The sequence below is a fragment of the Micropterus salmoides genome, unplaced genomic scaffold (assembly GCF_014851395.1).
Source record: "Micropterus salmoides isolate LMB-PRFRI ecotype aquatic unplaced genomic scaffold, ASM1485139v1 Ms_hic_scaffold_17, whole genome shotgun sequence".
NCBI classification, from domain to species: domain Eukaryota; kingdom Metazoa; phylum Chordata; class Actinopteri; order Centrarchiformes; family Centrarchidae; genus Micropterus; species Micropterus salmoides.
Genome location: NW_024040817.1, coordinates 27,149,304 through 27,164,495, shown reverse-complemented (window position 1 = coordinate 27,164,495; position 15,192 = coordinate 27,149,304). Strand labels below are relative to the sequence as shown.

Genomic DNA, 15,192 nt, shown 5'->3' with positions numbered 1-15,192 from the left:
TGGCACATCAAAACAGTATATCACTGCTTTTCACTGACACATATCATGTCCGGCAGCTTATGATCACTCTTTACTGGAATATTCCACTGCTGGTTATGGTATGTTACCACTGTGCCACAGCAAAATAACATGCCATTGTCTGCTACTAACAAGTGTCACTTTTCACCTGGCATGGCTAGCTGTAGCTATATCTTAGCCTTGTACAGCTAGCAAACGTAGCCTTGGACAAAGTTTGACCATAAACAACTAGCTATGTTCCAGTGGGCATTATGCCAAAATGTCTCATTTAATTGAATGCTAAGAAGTGGTATATGTCAGAACAGCAGTGATGCCATGCATTAGTCATACTGTTACCACAGCAGCAGCACACGCCAGTAGTCATCATATGGAGGTAGGAAGTGGTATTGGCCAGTGACATATTGTTTTAATGTGCAGTGTGCATAACATACCACTAGTCAAAGTGACATACCACCCAGAATTGGCATCTAAAAAATATGAGAGTGGTACACCGTCTGTAAACGCTGGTGTAAAGTGGTATTTGCCAGATAACAGGAGTGACATACCGGTTTTAGATTCCATAAGCCAGAAGAACAGCAGCATAGCAGTTACTTATACTTACAATCAGCATTATGCTATGCAAACAAGAGTGGCATAACATCTGCTACTTTTCGATCTCTTCGCTGCTGTAGATATCCCTTCATTCGAACTATAGAGCACAGCCAAAACTATTAAAAACAACCTCAGACCAAAGCTCTCCAAAGTAAACTATACTTTTTATTGTGTGTGTGTGTATATATATATATACATACACAGATATATACAGTATATCTATATATCTTTCTTCCTGATATCTCTTTTTTAATACAGTTATTTATGTAACTATTTAATGATGTAAGCAATTTCTTCTGTCTCAGTAAATTGCAAAGGTGCAGAAATTCCTATGACTCTTTTGCAGGTGTTGATTTACAGTCCAACATTTTTCAAATACGTCTATGAGTCTTGGCTTCAGGGTCATGGACGATATCCTTCCACTGGCTTCCTCAGCTTAATGCTCGCTATCCACATATGTGACGAGGTTAGTTGAACCACTGTATTAAGCACATGCATGACTACTGAAATTCCTCAGTAAAGTGGAATACCCTTACAAGGACAACGCGCTTGATGTTTTTATTATATTTAATTTTCCAGAATCCTGTAATGTGTTTTGAAAAATAAGGAAATACCAATATGTGGATCTGAACTTATGTGAAAATTGAACAAACTCCAGAGATAAGTGTATAAAGCTTGTGTGGGTGATGTTTTACTGTGCTTTTGTTCCTGGTCTGCTCCAGGTCAGTGTATTTGGATTCGGTGGAGACCAATACGGAAACTGGCACCACTACTGGGAGGAGAACAATTTGGCCGGAGCTTTCCGACACACAGGGGTCCATGACGGAGATTACGAATATAATATCACCCTGCTCCTGGCAGACAAGCACAAAATCCAAATGTTTAAAGGCAGATGATACCAAGCCCACGTGTGCAATGGGAGTACCACCAAATGAACCTTAGCAGCCTTTGAATGAAAGACACTTACCCTGTTGATGGAAATATATAGCAAGGGAGTTCATCATTGTCATTTATGTTAGAAGAGCGTCTCATAGAAACAGATATAACCTATCTGCTCATCTCAAACAAACTAAGGGGGCTTTCACACCTAGCTACCTGGTTTGGTCCGGACTTTCGGGCTTTTCAGTTTGGTCCAAATTGCAGGTGTGAAACCTCCCGTTTAATTGCGAATTTGAACTTGCCTTCAGTATAGTTGGTGCCATAATAATAACATGTTCATTTTTCATTCATTCATTCTTGTCTTCCTGAACTGTTTAATAAACCAATCAATGTCAAGTATAGGGAGACACAGCCCACATAGATGATGACCACAGGACATGGTCCTGTCATGTAAAGTCCTTTAGGGTGGTTGCAGAATTACAGTGTGAAACCATACCAAATCTAACCGAATGTTGATACATTGCAAATGTATCAAAACATGAACTTTGGTTTAGATTTTTGACTGTACAGACCATTGACTATACTGTAAATATCACTTATAAACTATAAAGGTAGGGCCCCCCAACGCACCGCTTAGAAAGTTTTGACCACATTCTGAAATTATTTGAATTTGTCATAAACATTTGTACAGACATTCATATTTGCCAGAGGATGAATCCCAATAACTTTCCTGATCCCCTGACTTTCCTCTAATGCCACCAGCAGATTGACATTTGTGGTTTTGGGTGAAATATCTAATAAAAATTATTGAGCGCATTGCAATGAAATTTGGTACACGCATTCATGTCCTCCTTAAGATGAACTGTGGTAGTCTCTTTTCATCAACTCCATCATGCCAAACATTTTATTTGTCCTATATTAGTTATAACCAAATACCAGCAACATCTAGGATATTCCCATCGGCCTCTGTTGTAGTTTGTGCTTTGTGCTAAAGAGCAAATATTAACATGCTAACTAATAACACATGGTGAACATGGTAAACACACCTGCTACAGATACAGCATACAGACCCTTGTTTTAAATGGTAGAATTCAAACTCCCTCCAGGTTGGTAAATTCAATACATTTTGAAGTACAGAGGCATAATCCCAGTGTCTTTAGTATGGCCCTAACGACCCATGACCTGGTAGCTTCCACAACAACTACAGTAGAGCATGCAAACTGCAGCTGCAGCTATCAGCACAGTGTTGAAAGCTGTGTCAAAGGTAGCATCAAAACTGTTAAAGAAATCTAGGATTACAGAGTACTTCACATCCTTTAAACCAAAGGTTCTCAAAGTTGGGTCCTTGTGGGTTTCCAGGGGGTCCTCAGCAAAAAAGTGATTATATTTCCATATAATTCCAACAACCTAGTAACACAAAGACAGAATGTATGACTAATTGGGTCATGGGTTTCATACACTTTCAAACATCTAAAATTAAATATCCTATCTGATGGTGGACGCTGGGACAAAATGTTATCAAATGGGGGTCCGTGGTCTAATTTGTGTAAGTTTAGGGGTCCTTGATGTGAAGAAAATTGAAAACCACTGCTTTAAAGAGTGATGAGGGGTTGATGATGGGGTTATTTGTTGGAACGTCAGTCTTAAAGGGATGTACTAGAGACGTGCAGCAGGGTGTGCATTAAGAGTGATATAGTGAAGCAGAAATTAAGTCTTTGGTAAAAAAAAAAAAAAAAGATCGAGATGTTACACAAACACAAGGTTCATTATTAAGTTGTAGACATTCATAATGGAAAACTAACATATGATACAGCCTATACAGGGGTGCCTTATTAATAAAATCAATGATGTACTCTGTGAGATATGAAAAGTAGGTGTTAAGTGCCTTTTAATTGGAATTTTTTAGACTCAATTTTGCCACCAAATTGTTCTGTATTGTAATTATTACCATTATTTATATATATATATATATATATATATATATATATATCAGCAAAAGGTTTATTGTTGTGTACAGTGTCAATTTTAATTAATCGTATGCATGATACATAAAGTACAACCATTTTAAGTGTTTGTCAGTGAGATTTGTTTGTATATGCCACAGAACAACATGTTGGACACTTGGGGTAAGTACGTCAACATATTTGGCTCTGTAATTTTGATGAAAAACAGCTACGATTTGTCCAGGCTTGAAATTATTAGCTGCACTCGCTGAACTTGTTGTAGATGTGTGAATACTGAATGCTTTATGACTCAGACGCTCTTATCCTGCCCTCACATTATAATTTTCACCAACAAAACAAACATGTTGTGTTGTATCAGATTATTCAGGAATTGAGCTTAGTGGTGCTTATCTAATAGGCTATGATTTGCTCCATGTGCCTTGAAACATGTTGGGACATTTGCCCGGTCAGTGTCTTCATGAGCTTTTCCCTCTCCGTGTGAGCGTAGGCTGATAAGAAGAGAAACCGCAATATTAGCTCAATTCAAATTTGTGAGGCACCTTGCATGCATACTGTTGTCACAGTAGTCGAGAGAGGTGTACATTTCTGCAGGGGACACTGTCACCTAGTGGACAAGGATATGTAGGCTCTCAGCGTTAACATCACTTGGTTTGTCCATTGTAAGACTGTTGTGATGATGTAAACTGACACATTTACATCATTAATCACACATCTATATTACTTTTTCCATCCAGTTGATATCTTAATTGTTGAATAGTTACATACATTCAAGCTGTTAAAGCAGCACCTTCAGAAAAATCTCATTTTTATATTGTGCGTTTTTCCTAGTTTTGGCATTTCAGGTCATTGATACTGACATGTGTGGGAGAGATGGATAACAGATAGACATCATTCATTGTCAGTGGACACAATACAGTAAAACACAACTGGGCTGTTTGCTGGAATGTGTGAAAAGGAAAGTGAGGTTAATTAATTCTAAATAATACATTTTATGCAAATGTTGCGTGGGTAAGCTGTAATTCAGATGACTAGTAACTTGTATATGGATTGACATAAACACACTACAGTGAAATACGTCAGTCTACAACAATTGTGAAAAGTTAAATGCATGATAGTTTTCTCAAGGAGAGGGTAATGTAAATTATTATTATTATTATTATTATTATTATTATTAGACAAAGGATAATGTGGATCATTTAAAGATGTCCTTGATTTTCGAAAATCAATTTCATTTCAGTTAAATATCGCGATTGTATGCATCATGGCAACAACTTTTAACTTATTTCAGTGGTCTCTGCCATCAGGAACATTGTGTTTTACCTTTTATAAATATTCACCTCATTTCCATCATTTAAAGTGTCTTCTTTTTAAGGATGGAATCAGAAACACGTGTCATGTGTCTGCTTTTACACACTACTAACCTACTAACTTACAACCTGATGTTATTTCTGCTTCTGTCCAATTAATATACAATAAGCTTAAACACATTATGTAATGCCACCAGAATGTAACATAATGAATGGTAAACTGTGTTGTTTGATTTTTAAATTGTGAAAATAAATAAAAGCCTAAGAAACAGTTGTTAGCCCTGAAGAATTGGCTATGTGAGTGCTGCTTTGTAAGTGTGGTTGCTTAATCAGCAATCACACTAATTTTTACTTCTTATTTGTAAACTTTATACTATTATTGTTTTTAATCCATAGTAAAATTGTGTCTATTATAAACAGCACAAATGTCAAAACTCATAATGATGACATGAACACTTTCAAAATTCTCACTTTGGCCTACTGATGATCCATGTATAAGCTCATGATAATGACATGGTAAGGTTATTAGATATAGAATGAACTGTCTGCTTAGCTACAATGTTATTTATATCTCAGTCAATGTGTAAGAGGGACGCACTGTAAGGACACACTTCGAACAGAAATTCAAAATGCTCTGTACTGCACACTGTACAGCACATAATGATGGCATTTATGCTTTTTGAGTTATGATGAGTTACGTGATTCTTTAAAGAGTTCATTTCACTCTGACTGTATAGGCTATATAGCTACTCTAACTATTTAAAGATACTCAGCACGGCACGCCAATCAGTCATACATATGCTGCTTATAATGAAAACATTTAGAGTTTATGAGATGTAAAATAGATCTGAACTTGTTGGAATCCCATTAAATTCCATTTCACACACAGTATAATGCCATTGGAGCAATTTCAATACAGCTTATACATGTTGGGTGTCATTCAGTCTCAGAATGCACTCATATTCTGTATAATATACAGTACAAACTCAAGGGAAGTTAATATTCAGTATGGGAAACTGATCAAGCATATAATAAAGGGCTGTAAGACATTGCAGGTCTATTGGATGGCATGCATTGTGTGTATAAGTATAACCATTATATACAGTCTTTAACAGTGCATTGTGTTTTGCAAGTTGATCAGCAGTTTTGTATGTAAATTCTTAATCACATATTCAAAGAACCTAGTAACTATAACGTTGGTGGGTGGATTAACAAGTACAATATATATGAAGTGTATTGCAGTAGACATTGAGCGCTTAAGTAAAATACTTTCTTTCCATGGCAGACAGTTGAAGGCAATCAGCATGATCTATTTTGTATAATATAATAAGTTCTTGACTCCTGGAAACAGCAGCACAAAACACTTTGACCATAAGGCTGTCTGATGGTTTGACATGATCCTGATCAGCAGAATAAAGAAATAAAAAGGATAATAAAGAAATACAGAACAAATAAACCTACTAAATACAATTTTGGTGGGATCTTTTTCTTGAGTAAGATGTAAGTATTATAATATAATTGCTTTATACTGAATTACTCCTTGACACTGTAAATATTACTACGTCACCCTGATGGATGTTCCCCTTTAACACATGCAGCTGATGACGCCACCCGCTGTCCAACAAGCAGCACAACAAGGAAGTGTCCAGCGCCTCCTGTTCAACTCGTTAGGACCTTAGGGTTTTATGAGCTAATGTTTACCTTGTAGCGCAGGTAAGTACTTCTCCATAAACGTGTTTGTCGTCCGTGAAACTGTATTTTCTCATTCCGTCGCCAGAATGAAAAGCGTTGGCGATAAACTTACAGCTCCAGTGGCTAATCAAACATGGCAACTGTGGCGCCTTGTTTCACTTTCTAGTTGGACAAACGACAGAGTAGACACTTAACGTGACATGAACTTAAGGTTTGATAGCCGTAAAAAAAAAAAAAAACATCAACAACAACACAGTGGAACAGTAGTTTTAAGCCTTGCTTCTTGTAGCTCATGCAACGCCATTACGTTTTGCTCTTGAAATGTTGTTGCTGTAGGCCGAGCTTCCTGTCAGGTAGCTTTACACAGTTCAATAACGTCAGGCCATAATCACGGTAAGCTAAAGTCTTTCCACTTAAACGTCCATAAGTCCTAAAATTAGCTTAAAAATGAAAATAAATGCTGTTGTTTTGTTACTTGATTGATGGGCTGCAGTTATGAATACTGTAAACTAACAAAACAATCAATACCCAAACATGCAATAATGTGGCAACCTAAGAATAGCCCAGAAAACTTGGTTCTCTGGTGTGAAAGACTGTTTAAATTGTTTTATCGATCACTTAAATTAAATAGTGTACCTGAACTGTTTTGTGGTTGGGCAATGTGCACAAAATTGATCATTAGTAATTATTACAGCATTAGCTTGTTGCCAATATGTTCAGATATTCATATATAATGTAAATAAAGTATTGAAGATCTCAGGCTGTGATATTCTGGTATAATTGTCAGACTTACAGAAAAGCTGTAACAAGCAAATGTTTGAAATTTTTTCCTTAGAAAATAACCTGCAGTATATAGAGCGGCGTTAAAGGATAATTAGAATTATTGCTCAGTCCCAGTTTCAGCCTTACCCATCATCAGGCACAGGCATTGACCCCAGAAGAGCCGGTAAAAAAGCTTTCACATAGAGTCAGGAAGGTGTGAACTTAATTATTTGAGCCACTTTAACTGGTGTGGTATGTTGTTGTATTTTCAGGATGCCTGTTGAAAGCCCGGAGGAGAGGAGGGTGGAGGTGCTGGCGCTGCCTCCAGGAGTGGATGAGGAGCTGCTCTTTCTGTACTTTGAGAATAAGCGCCGCTCCGGGGGAGGTCCACTCGTCTCTGTGGAGAAGAAGGGTGACCGTGCCATACTGGAGTTTGAAGAGGCAGAGGGCAAGTAGCGACATTTTGTTTGGATGTCAAATTTGGACATACAGGTGCATCTCAAAATAACAGAATGTTATGGAAAAGCTATTTTTCCCCTGTAATTAAATTTAAAAAGTGAAAATTTGATATATTCTATATTCATTTCACATAAAGTGAAATATTTAAAGCCTTTTTTTGTTTTAATCTTGACTCTTATTGCTTACAGATCATGGAAATCAAAAATCCAGTAACTCAAAATATTAGAATTTTAAAATAAAGAATTTATAATGCAGAAATATAAACCTGAGAAGAGCTCTAATCAGCTAATTTACTCAAAACACCTGCAAAAGGCTACTGAGCCTTTAATCTCTCAGCTAACTTTTCCACAATATTGTAATTTTTTTTAGATGCACCTGTAAATATTTATTTGTTAGCTGTCACAATAACTGCTTTCAAAATATTTCATGTTCTTTTATCCAGCTTTTTAAAAAACATATCAAGTAACAGCTATAGGAACAGAAAATTTCAACAGTACCATTATGTAGTATGCTCTTGTTAGAGGAAGGATGGTTACAGTATCTTATTCTGACATAACTTAATTCAACCCTTCAAACCGTTTTGTTATACTACTGTAAAACTGGCTACTTGCTGTCCTCAGATTTACATAAGCTTGATGGAGAAATGGCATTAGGCAGTTTCATGAAACACGCAATTATCCAGACCCCCTATCGGTTAAAAGCTTTTAGACATCACTCCTTCCCACCTCCAGAAGCAGTGAAGTAGAAACAAAGCATTACTGGGCTCAAAAAAAAAATTCTAATTCAAGGGCATTCATTTGTCATTAATATACTGTATGCTAATTCTACCTCCCATCATTTTGACAGCTGCATCCCAAGTGCTGTCTAAAGGGCACCACGTTCTGCATAATGTGGAGCTGACTGTGAGAAAGCCTGCCTCAAAGGACCGATGTAGACTGCTGCTGCAGGGGCTCAACCCCAACACCAACATTGATATGATAGAGCTCTACGTGGAGAACATGATGGGGGTGCGTGACTTCACTCTGTATCCCTCACAGGGGGGGGATTTTATCCTCATTCACCTCAGCCAACCCTTCTCGAAAGGTATATTATTAAACTTACATATTTTCTTTTTCTTAAAAACATACAGATTTAAAAATATATTTATTTTGCTTTTATGGTGTTCAGTATATTCGTCTTGTTTTGTAGATTTCCAAAACCTTAGTGCTAAAATCTCCAAGAAGATGCTCAATGGGTCCACGGTCACTCTTGAACAGATCGAGCAAACTGACTCCATCTTAGTGGAGAACCTGCACCCTGGCACCACTCCAGACCTGCTCACTTTGTACTTTGAGAGCAACGGAGGTGGGAATCAGAAGGTGAAGTCGGTCACACTGCTTTCAGAGAGCACAGCAAAGGTGTCCTTTGTTAATTATGAATGTAAGTTTTGTATTATACAGCCTTTTAAAACTCTTTTCGTGTTTCACCCTTTCTCTAATAAACAAAATGTCTGTATTTATTGTAACAGCTGTGAACCCTGTCCTGGAGCTCCCACACAAACTGGAAGGTGCTGATCTTGCAGTGATGCCATACTTTGACTTTCTTCAACCTACAGAAAGATTAACATCACAAGCCTCTGGGATTGGAAGCCAAGAAATGACTGAGAGAAACTCAGAGGATCTGAGTGATAATCAGATGCAGACCAGTCCTCCCGTGGTGGCTATTGCAAACAGCCAATCCTCCTCTCAGACGTCCTCTGAGCCTCTTGCTGCCCAAGAAGCAGTAGAAGAGGCATCAGGAGATGCCATCGAGGATCAAATGGAGGAAGAAGATACACTGTCAGACCATATTCCTATCGCTGACCCAGCAAAACTTGCTTTGTTTCAGCTTAGCACCTTTCAACAGGATAGTGAAAAGGCTCACCCAGATGTCACCATCCAAATCAAAGACAATGGTGTGCACATTGCAGGGACTGACAGACAAACGTTTGAGCAGATAAAACACACAATCTTGGACTATTTTGGCAAAATGGCTGAGACTCACTTCACCCTGGAGCCAGAAAAGGCTCAGTTCCTTGAAAGAAAAGATGTAAAAAAACGGCTACTGCAAATCATGGGTCAAACCGAGTCACCTGCCATGTACACCGTATCAGACTGTAATGTTGCGGTAACCTCCCTATCCCAGAACTCGGCTAACCAGGCGTGTAACTTTTTGAAGTCCCAGCTGTGTCACTTCAGCATACCGCTGGATAGAGAATATGAGGGCATGTTAAACTGCAGAGAGTGGTCTGAGTTTGTGCAGGCTCTGGGTTTCTCCTCTGTAAAGGTGTCAGAACAAGGAAGGAATGCTGATGTGTTGACTCTGAAAGGAATGGAGAGTGAGAAGCAGACTGCAATCCTGCAGTTCCTTGCTACACCCATTGAAAGGGAGACCGTCATCTCTATGGAGCCAGGCGTGTTGAAATACATCCAGACACATTGTCATCAACTATTGGCTGACATGGACGAAGTGTCTATCTTTCCACTAGAAGCAGAGGAAGTTTGTGGGTTAAAGGTACGTGTAGGAGCAGACATGTTTGACTGCAGTGGTGTAAATGTCATTGGCTTCTGTTTCAGTCGTTTCCGGTGCAGTTTGAACACTGTTTTTGAAATTGCTGGACTCTTGAGATTGTTTCACCTTTTGTCATTCTTTGTGAATGTACCTGATAGATCCATGGCCTTGCAATTTCTTGTCAAATGGCTAAGGAGGTGTTGCAGGGTATAGTGTCCTCCATCTGCACCAGGACCATCACCGTAAACGCTCCAGGTGTGACCCGCTTCCTAGATGATACGGAGTGCAAGAGCATCCTGAAGGAGATGGAGACTAAGTTTCAAGTCCTTATCATCCCAAAGCTGGTGCCCTGGCAACCCCTGCCACACCAGGTAACGTAATGTTGGAACAAAGCAAAGGTTTTGTTGTATTTGGCTTTCCTCTGTGTTTTTGAAACTATGCTGTGCAACTTCATTCCTCCACACTCAGTTGGCCAGTTATACCAGTTGTCTTTCACCTTGATGTGCTGTCTACATTGAAGCCTCACAGTACAGCCTGAGGCCGCGTTTACCAGCTTACACAGGGGAGAAGTGAAACCCTGATGATTACTGTGTTTCTGAACAGGTCTTGCCAGCAGAATGTGTTAGCTTTGCTGTACTAACTTTTCTTACTTCTGCTTTGTTGTCATCCTCAGCTCAGTGGGGGGAAAAAAAACAATGTTTATGTTCACAAATGTAGCTAAGATCATGGAGAAACCATGAAAGTAGAAACACTTTGAAAATAACAACAGTACCTTGCAGAAGTGCACCAGAGATCAGCACAAAAACCAAAATTAAGACCAAAATGTAATCTTTTTCTTCCTTTTCCTTTAATTCTTATGGGAAGGTAGAATTAACCCTAAAACTAAGTAGTTCATGGACTAAATGATGCAAAACCACTCATTAATGTGGTCATTTTTTAATATTCCAAAAATATACCGTTATAGTTATTGTAGCATTAAGTCAGAATTTGCTAATCAGCGTGAAAATATCAAGTAATTCAGGTTTCTCTGTGGCACATACCTTCACACCGAAAGTTTGTATTTACTATTTCAGGACATTTTTGAAACCGCATGGACGATGATGTCCCACAGAAACTTCCAGAAAGTGTCTTTGGATGGTTCTGCACAAGAGTTAAAATCAGATTCATTGCATACTGATCACAATGGAGCGGCAGACAGAGGTAATATCGATCTCTTCAATAATTTGTCTCTTTCTGACAAATTATTCTTATAATTTCAGTCTCAAACAATCTGTGTACCTCTCTGTAGGTCTTTTAGATGAGGCAAAGAGAATCGTCTCAGCTATTGATGAAGGACTCGAGGAGGGTGTGTCCACTTCAAATCAGCTTGATGACATGGATAACGTGGACCTTTATACAGCAGAGGAACCAACCAGCCTGACAGACCAGGACTCTAATGTGATAGATGTTGATGCTTTCCAGCCCTCAGCTGAAAGGAATGCTACGAGTGGGTTACTCCTGAATGATGGAGCTCTGGGCCTTTCCAGCAACCTTGAAGAAGAGGCCCAAATGTCCCTAGCCATCCAGTACTCTATGGAGTCAAGTCATTGGTCCCTGCAGGAGGAGGAGGAACAGCTGCAAAAAGCATTGGAGTTGTCAAGGGAAATGAGCCAACATGAAGCTTCTGCTAGTAGTACTGACAAGAGCGCCCACGTGGACAAGCTGGGGAAGGGCAAAAATATTTCCTTAGAGGACACGATCAAGGCGGCCAACACCATACAGTTAGTAGTGTTCGCAGGTTATAACTGTGACCTGATTCGGGTGGACATAGCCTTTGGGAAAAAGGTCAGCCAGAGACAGGTGGAGGAGAAACTGGAGCACAGGAGTGTAAAGAACATGTCCGAATACCACAGGAAGTGTCTGGAGATGATCAAGCGGAAGCACGCAGTGGAGATTCAGATTCAGGGAACCATAATTTCTGTTTCCGGCTTCAAGGATTTTGTGACCGGAGCACTATGTGATGTGAAGCTGCTGCTGGAGAAAATCTCCAATTATGTGCCCGACCAGGAAATCCTGAGAGCTGTCCAGTGGGTACATCACAACCCAGCCTCCTCAGACACGACTCCTTATTCACCCGATGCTACAATATTCATCGAGCATGCTTGGAGAATGAAGCTGAAAAAGGTTGATATCTTGATAGACAATCAGCCCCACACCATAAACTTTGAGAAGATGGAAGAATACCACATACCTTCAGGGAAATCTGTGAAAATCTCCAGGAAGTTGCTCAATTTAGAGGATTTGGTTGAGGATGTGTCAGGTGAAGGGGAATTTATAGTTTGTTTACTGCAGAGTGATGCTTCTGTGTATGGAGCCCCAAAACCACCAAAAATAATATACTACTATAAATACTAAAAGTAGTAAAGGACAAGTCAAAAATATAACTGAATGCACCATTTAGCCAGCAACCTAACACTTAAAAAGTTAGCTTGCTAACACAGACACCATGCGTCCTAACATCACTTACACAACATAACTTCATTTTCAAGTGGATGTCTGGTGTCTTCATCAAGGACCAGGTCTAGAAAAGTCCTGGGACTTTATTGTGTTATCCATGACATTTTGTAAATGTGTGCGGTTAATCTAAACTTAAAGCTTCAACATTCCGTTAGCTAGCTAAATGTGTTCGTGTTAGCCTGCTGGCTAAAAGGCTTCAGCTACTTTTACTATGGTTAATGCACTGATCCTACAGCAGTATGCTGACAGTAATGGATGGTGGATGATTATGTGGAATAGTAAAAATGGCCATTTGTGTTTTGTACTCCATTGTACTTATTTAAATAACAGTTAAAACTATTGATGTGTTCCAGTATGTTTGTGACCCATGATCATCTTTCACTGCCTTTTGCCAGTTTTTGGGCTCCATATCTATGTTGATAAATAATCTAAAATCTCAATTAAATGATAAATCCTAAATCCTTTGTTAATAGAGGAGGACTTCTCTCTGCTGTCAAACCTGCCTGAAGCAACCAAAGTCGATGAGGAATCTGATGAATTTCAGACTGTGGTGAAGAATTTCTATGAGACCATTCAGGAATACCACAGCAAAATCAGAATCATACAGGTAAAACAAATGAGCCACATGTGTTGCATCAAATGATTTAGGGTGTCTGTAATAATACTAAGATTTTCCCCAGGTGGAGAAGCTCATGAATCGACTACTGTACAATCAGTACAAGTTGAAGAAGGCGAGCATACTACAGCGTGCCTTGTATCCGGAAGTTGAACGAACTCTCTACCATGGCACAAGTGAGACGAGTGTGAAAGAGATCTGTGTTCATGGATTCAACAGAAGCTTCTGTGGAAAGAATGGTATGTTTTTGAAACTACTGTTTTCTTGTCTGGCCCAGTTTTTCCTCATCTTGGGCATCAATTTCTGACATCTTGGTTTCTTCACGCAGCTACCGTCTATGGTCAAGGGGTGTATTTTGCTGTCAACTCTGCGCTGTCTGTCCAGGATCAGTATTCACCCCCAAACGCAGACGGATACAAGTTTGTTTTTGTGTCAAAGGTTCTAACAGGAGACTTCACTAAAGGCTGCCATTCGATGAAGGCGGCCCCTCTAAAGGAGACCGGCGCCATTCCCCTCCGATATGACAGTGTGACTGACGACATCACCAAGCCGTCGATGTTTGTCATCTTCAACGATACGCAGGCTTTCCCTGAATATCTCATTACATGCCAGAGAATCCACCGTTAGGACGGATTAGGCGTCAGATGATAACCATAAAATTGGGAGAAAAGGACTGCTTTTGCTTTAATGTGTCTGCCTTAATTTAAAAAAGTGCATTTAAATTATAAAGGGCTAATGTGTTAGAAGGTACAGTTGGTATTTTGTCTTTCATGATCCAAATTTCATCAAGTACTTTGCTGTGGACTGATTTTGCTCCACTTTTAGTTCATCAGTGTAGTCAACTCTTCATCTCTAGTCAACCCCCATCTTAATTAAATAACTCAAAACATGCCCTTTCGGCACAATAATTCTCTGTGTGAGGTGTCTTTAAATAGGTCTGACTCAGCAGTTAATGCATGAAAATTACTTGTTATACTCAATTTGGCAATTGTTGAGATTGCTCACACACTCCAGTGTTTATACGCCTCACTTAAACTCGGAAGCTTCCAAAATGTGTTGTTTTGATGATTTTAAAATCAACCATAAATGATCTGCCACACACAGTTTTTGATTTTCCTAAATATGGGTAACTGCATATTGTGAATATAACTGACTTTTTTTATATGTAATTCTTTAGTCCAGCGGCAGTGCTAAATACACTGTTGTCTAAATGTAATTACCATAACTGACTCACTGATTTGACCCGAAAATATAGCCTATCTTTGTTTTCTTTTGAGTTCAGTTATTGGAGTTACCCCAAAAGTAACTCTAGTGTACAGGTTCTGCAAGTTTTTCTTTTGTTCTTCATATGCAAATCACTGAAAGAACTCCTGTAACACTATAATAGAAAATCTCTTAAGTGTAGTTAAAAGAGCAGTTCCAGGTCCACTGCTCTACCATGAAGAAAATGTAACTGAATAAGTAATCACCATGTCCACAAAAAGCTAATTAAGCCTAGGCTGAAAATAAGGATCCTTTATCAAAATGTAATTAGTTTTGATTTAGTTTTCGTGTAAAACTTAGATAAGTTTTAGTCTTAGACATGTTTTAAGCTATATATACTACATTGTAAATGTCAAGCCTTGCACATATATGTGCACTTTTAAAGAATGTGGATTGTTATTTTAATAAAACAAAATAATGACTTAATACTTGTGTACCATGTGCAAAACATGATGGGGCTTGATTCCCTATTCCTTATTTAGTGCGCTGAAGACAGGCTACAGAATTTGTCCATTTTTGGTTTTTCATCAATGAAGTGCTTTTATCACAAATCTGTATGTTTTCTGATGTCTGACTACAGTCTGGGAATGTGTTTACCAAAGTACTTTATTGTTAA

General features: G+C 38.8%; 2 protein-coding genes across 3 annotated transcripts in view; both read left to right on the top strand.

The window, feature by feature from the left end:
* The window catches only part of LOC119908028 (CMP-N-acetylneuraminate-beta-galactosamide-alpha-2,3-sialyltransferase 1-like), a 61,686-nt gene extending 56,648 nt beyond the window's left edge, over positions 1-5,038 (top strand). Inside the window, exons 6-7 of the mRNA XM_038725766.1 lie at positions 956-1,075; positions 1,332-5,038. Coding sequence (XP_038581694.1) covers positions 956-1,075; positions 1,332-1,505 — 294 coding nt within the window. The 3' untranslated portion in view covers positions 1,506-5,038. The remainder of the gene's footprint in view (positions 1-955; positions 1,076-1,331) is intronic.
* A 1,294-nt stretch (positions 5,039-6,332) lies between these two features.
* Positions 6,333-15,002, top strand: parp10 (poly(ADP-ribose) polymerase family member 10). Of its 2 annotated transcripts, XM_038724699.1 has the most exons (11): positions 6,333-6,472; positions 7,486-7,661; positions 8,519-8,755; positions 8,861-9,091; positions 9,180-10,204; positions 10,360-10,572; positions 11,275-11,401; positions 11,490-12,500; positions 13,171-13,304; positions 13,378-13,552; positions 13,642-15,002. In XM_038724699.1, exons 2-11 carry the CDS (start codon positions 7,487-7,489, stop codon positions 13,938-13,940), a joined length of 3,627 nt encoding a protein of 1,208 aa, XP_038580627.1. In that variant the 5' UTR covers positions 6,333-6,472; position 7,486; the 3' UTR covers positions 13,941-15,002. The 2 variants fall into 2 exon arrangements, with proteins under 2 accessions (XP_038580627.1, XP_038580628.1); XM_038724700.1 differs by lacking the exons at positions 13,171-13,304; positions 13,378-13,552; positions 13,642-15,002 and adding an exon at positions 12,570-13,036 and having other exon boundaries at positions 11,490-12,521.
* The last annotated feature ends 190 nt before the right edge of the window (positions 15,003-15,192 follow it).

Bases quoted from the DNA above. Each gene is read 5' to 3' on its own strand.
- parp10 (XM_038724699.1), top strand. From the start codon at position 7,487: ATGCCTGTTGAAAGCCCGGAGGAGAGGAGGGTGGAGGTGCTGGCGCTG. The intron at 11,402-11,489 runs GTAATATCGATC...ACCTCTCTGTAG, and splicing joins CAATGGAGCGGCAGACAGAG to GTCTTTTAGATGAGGCAAAG. The intron at 13,553-13,641 runs GTATGTTTTTGA...TTCTTCACGCAG, and splicing joins AAGCTTCTGTGGAAAGAATG to CTACCGTCTATGGTCAAGGG.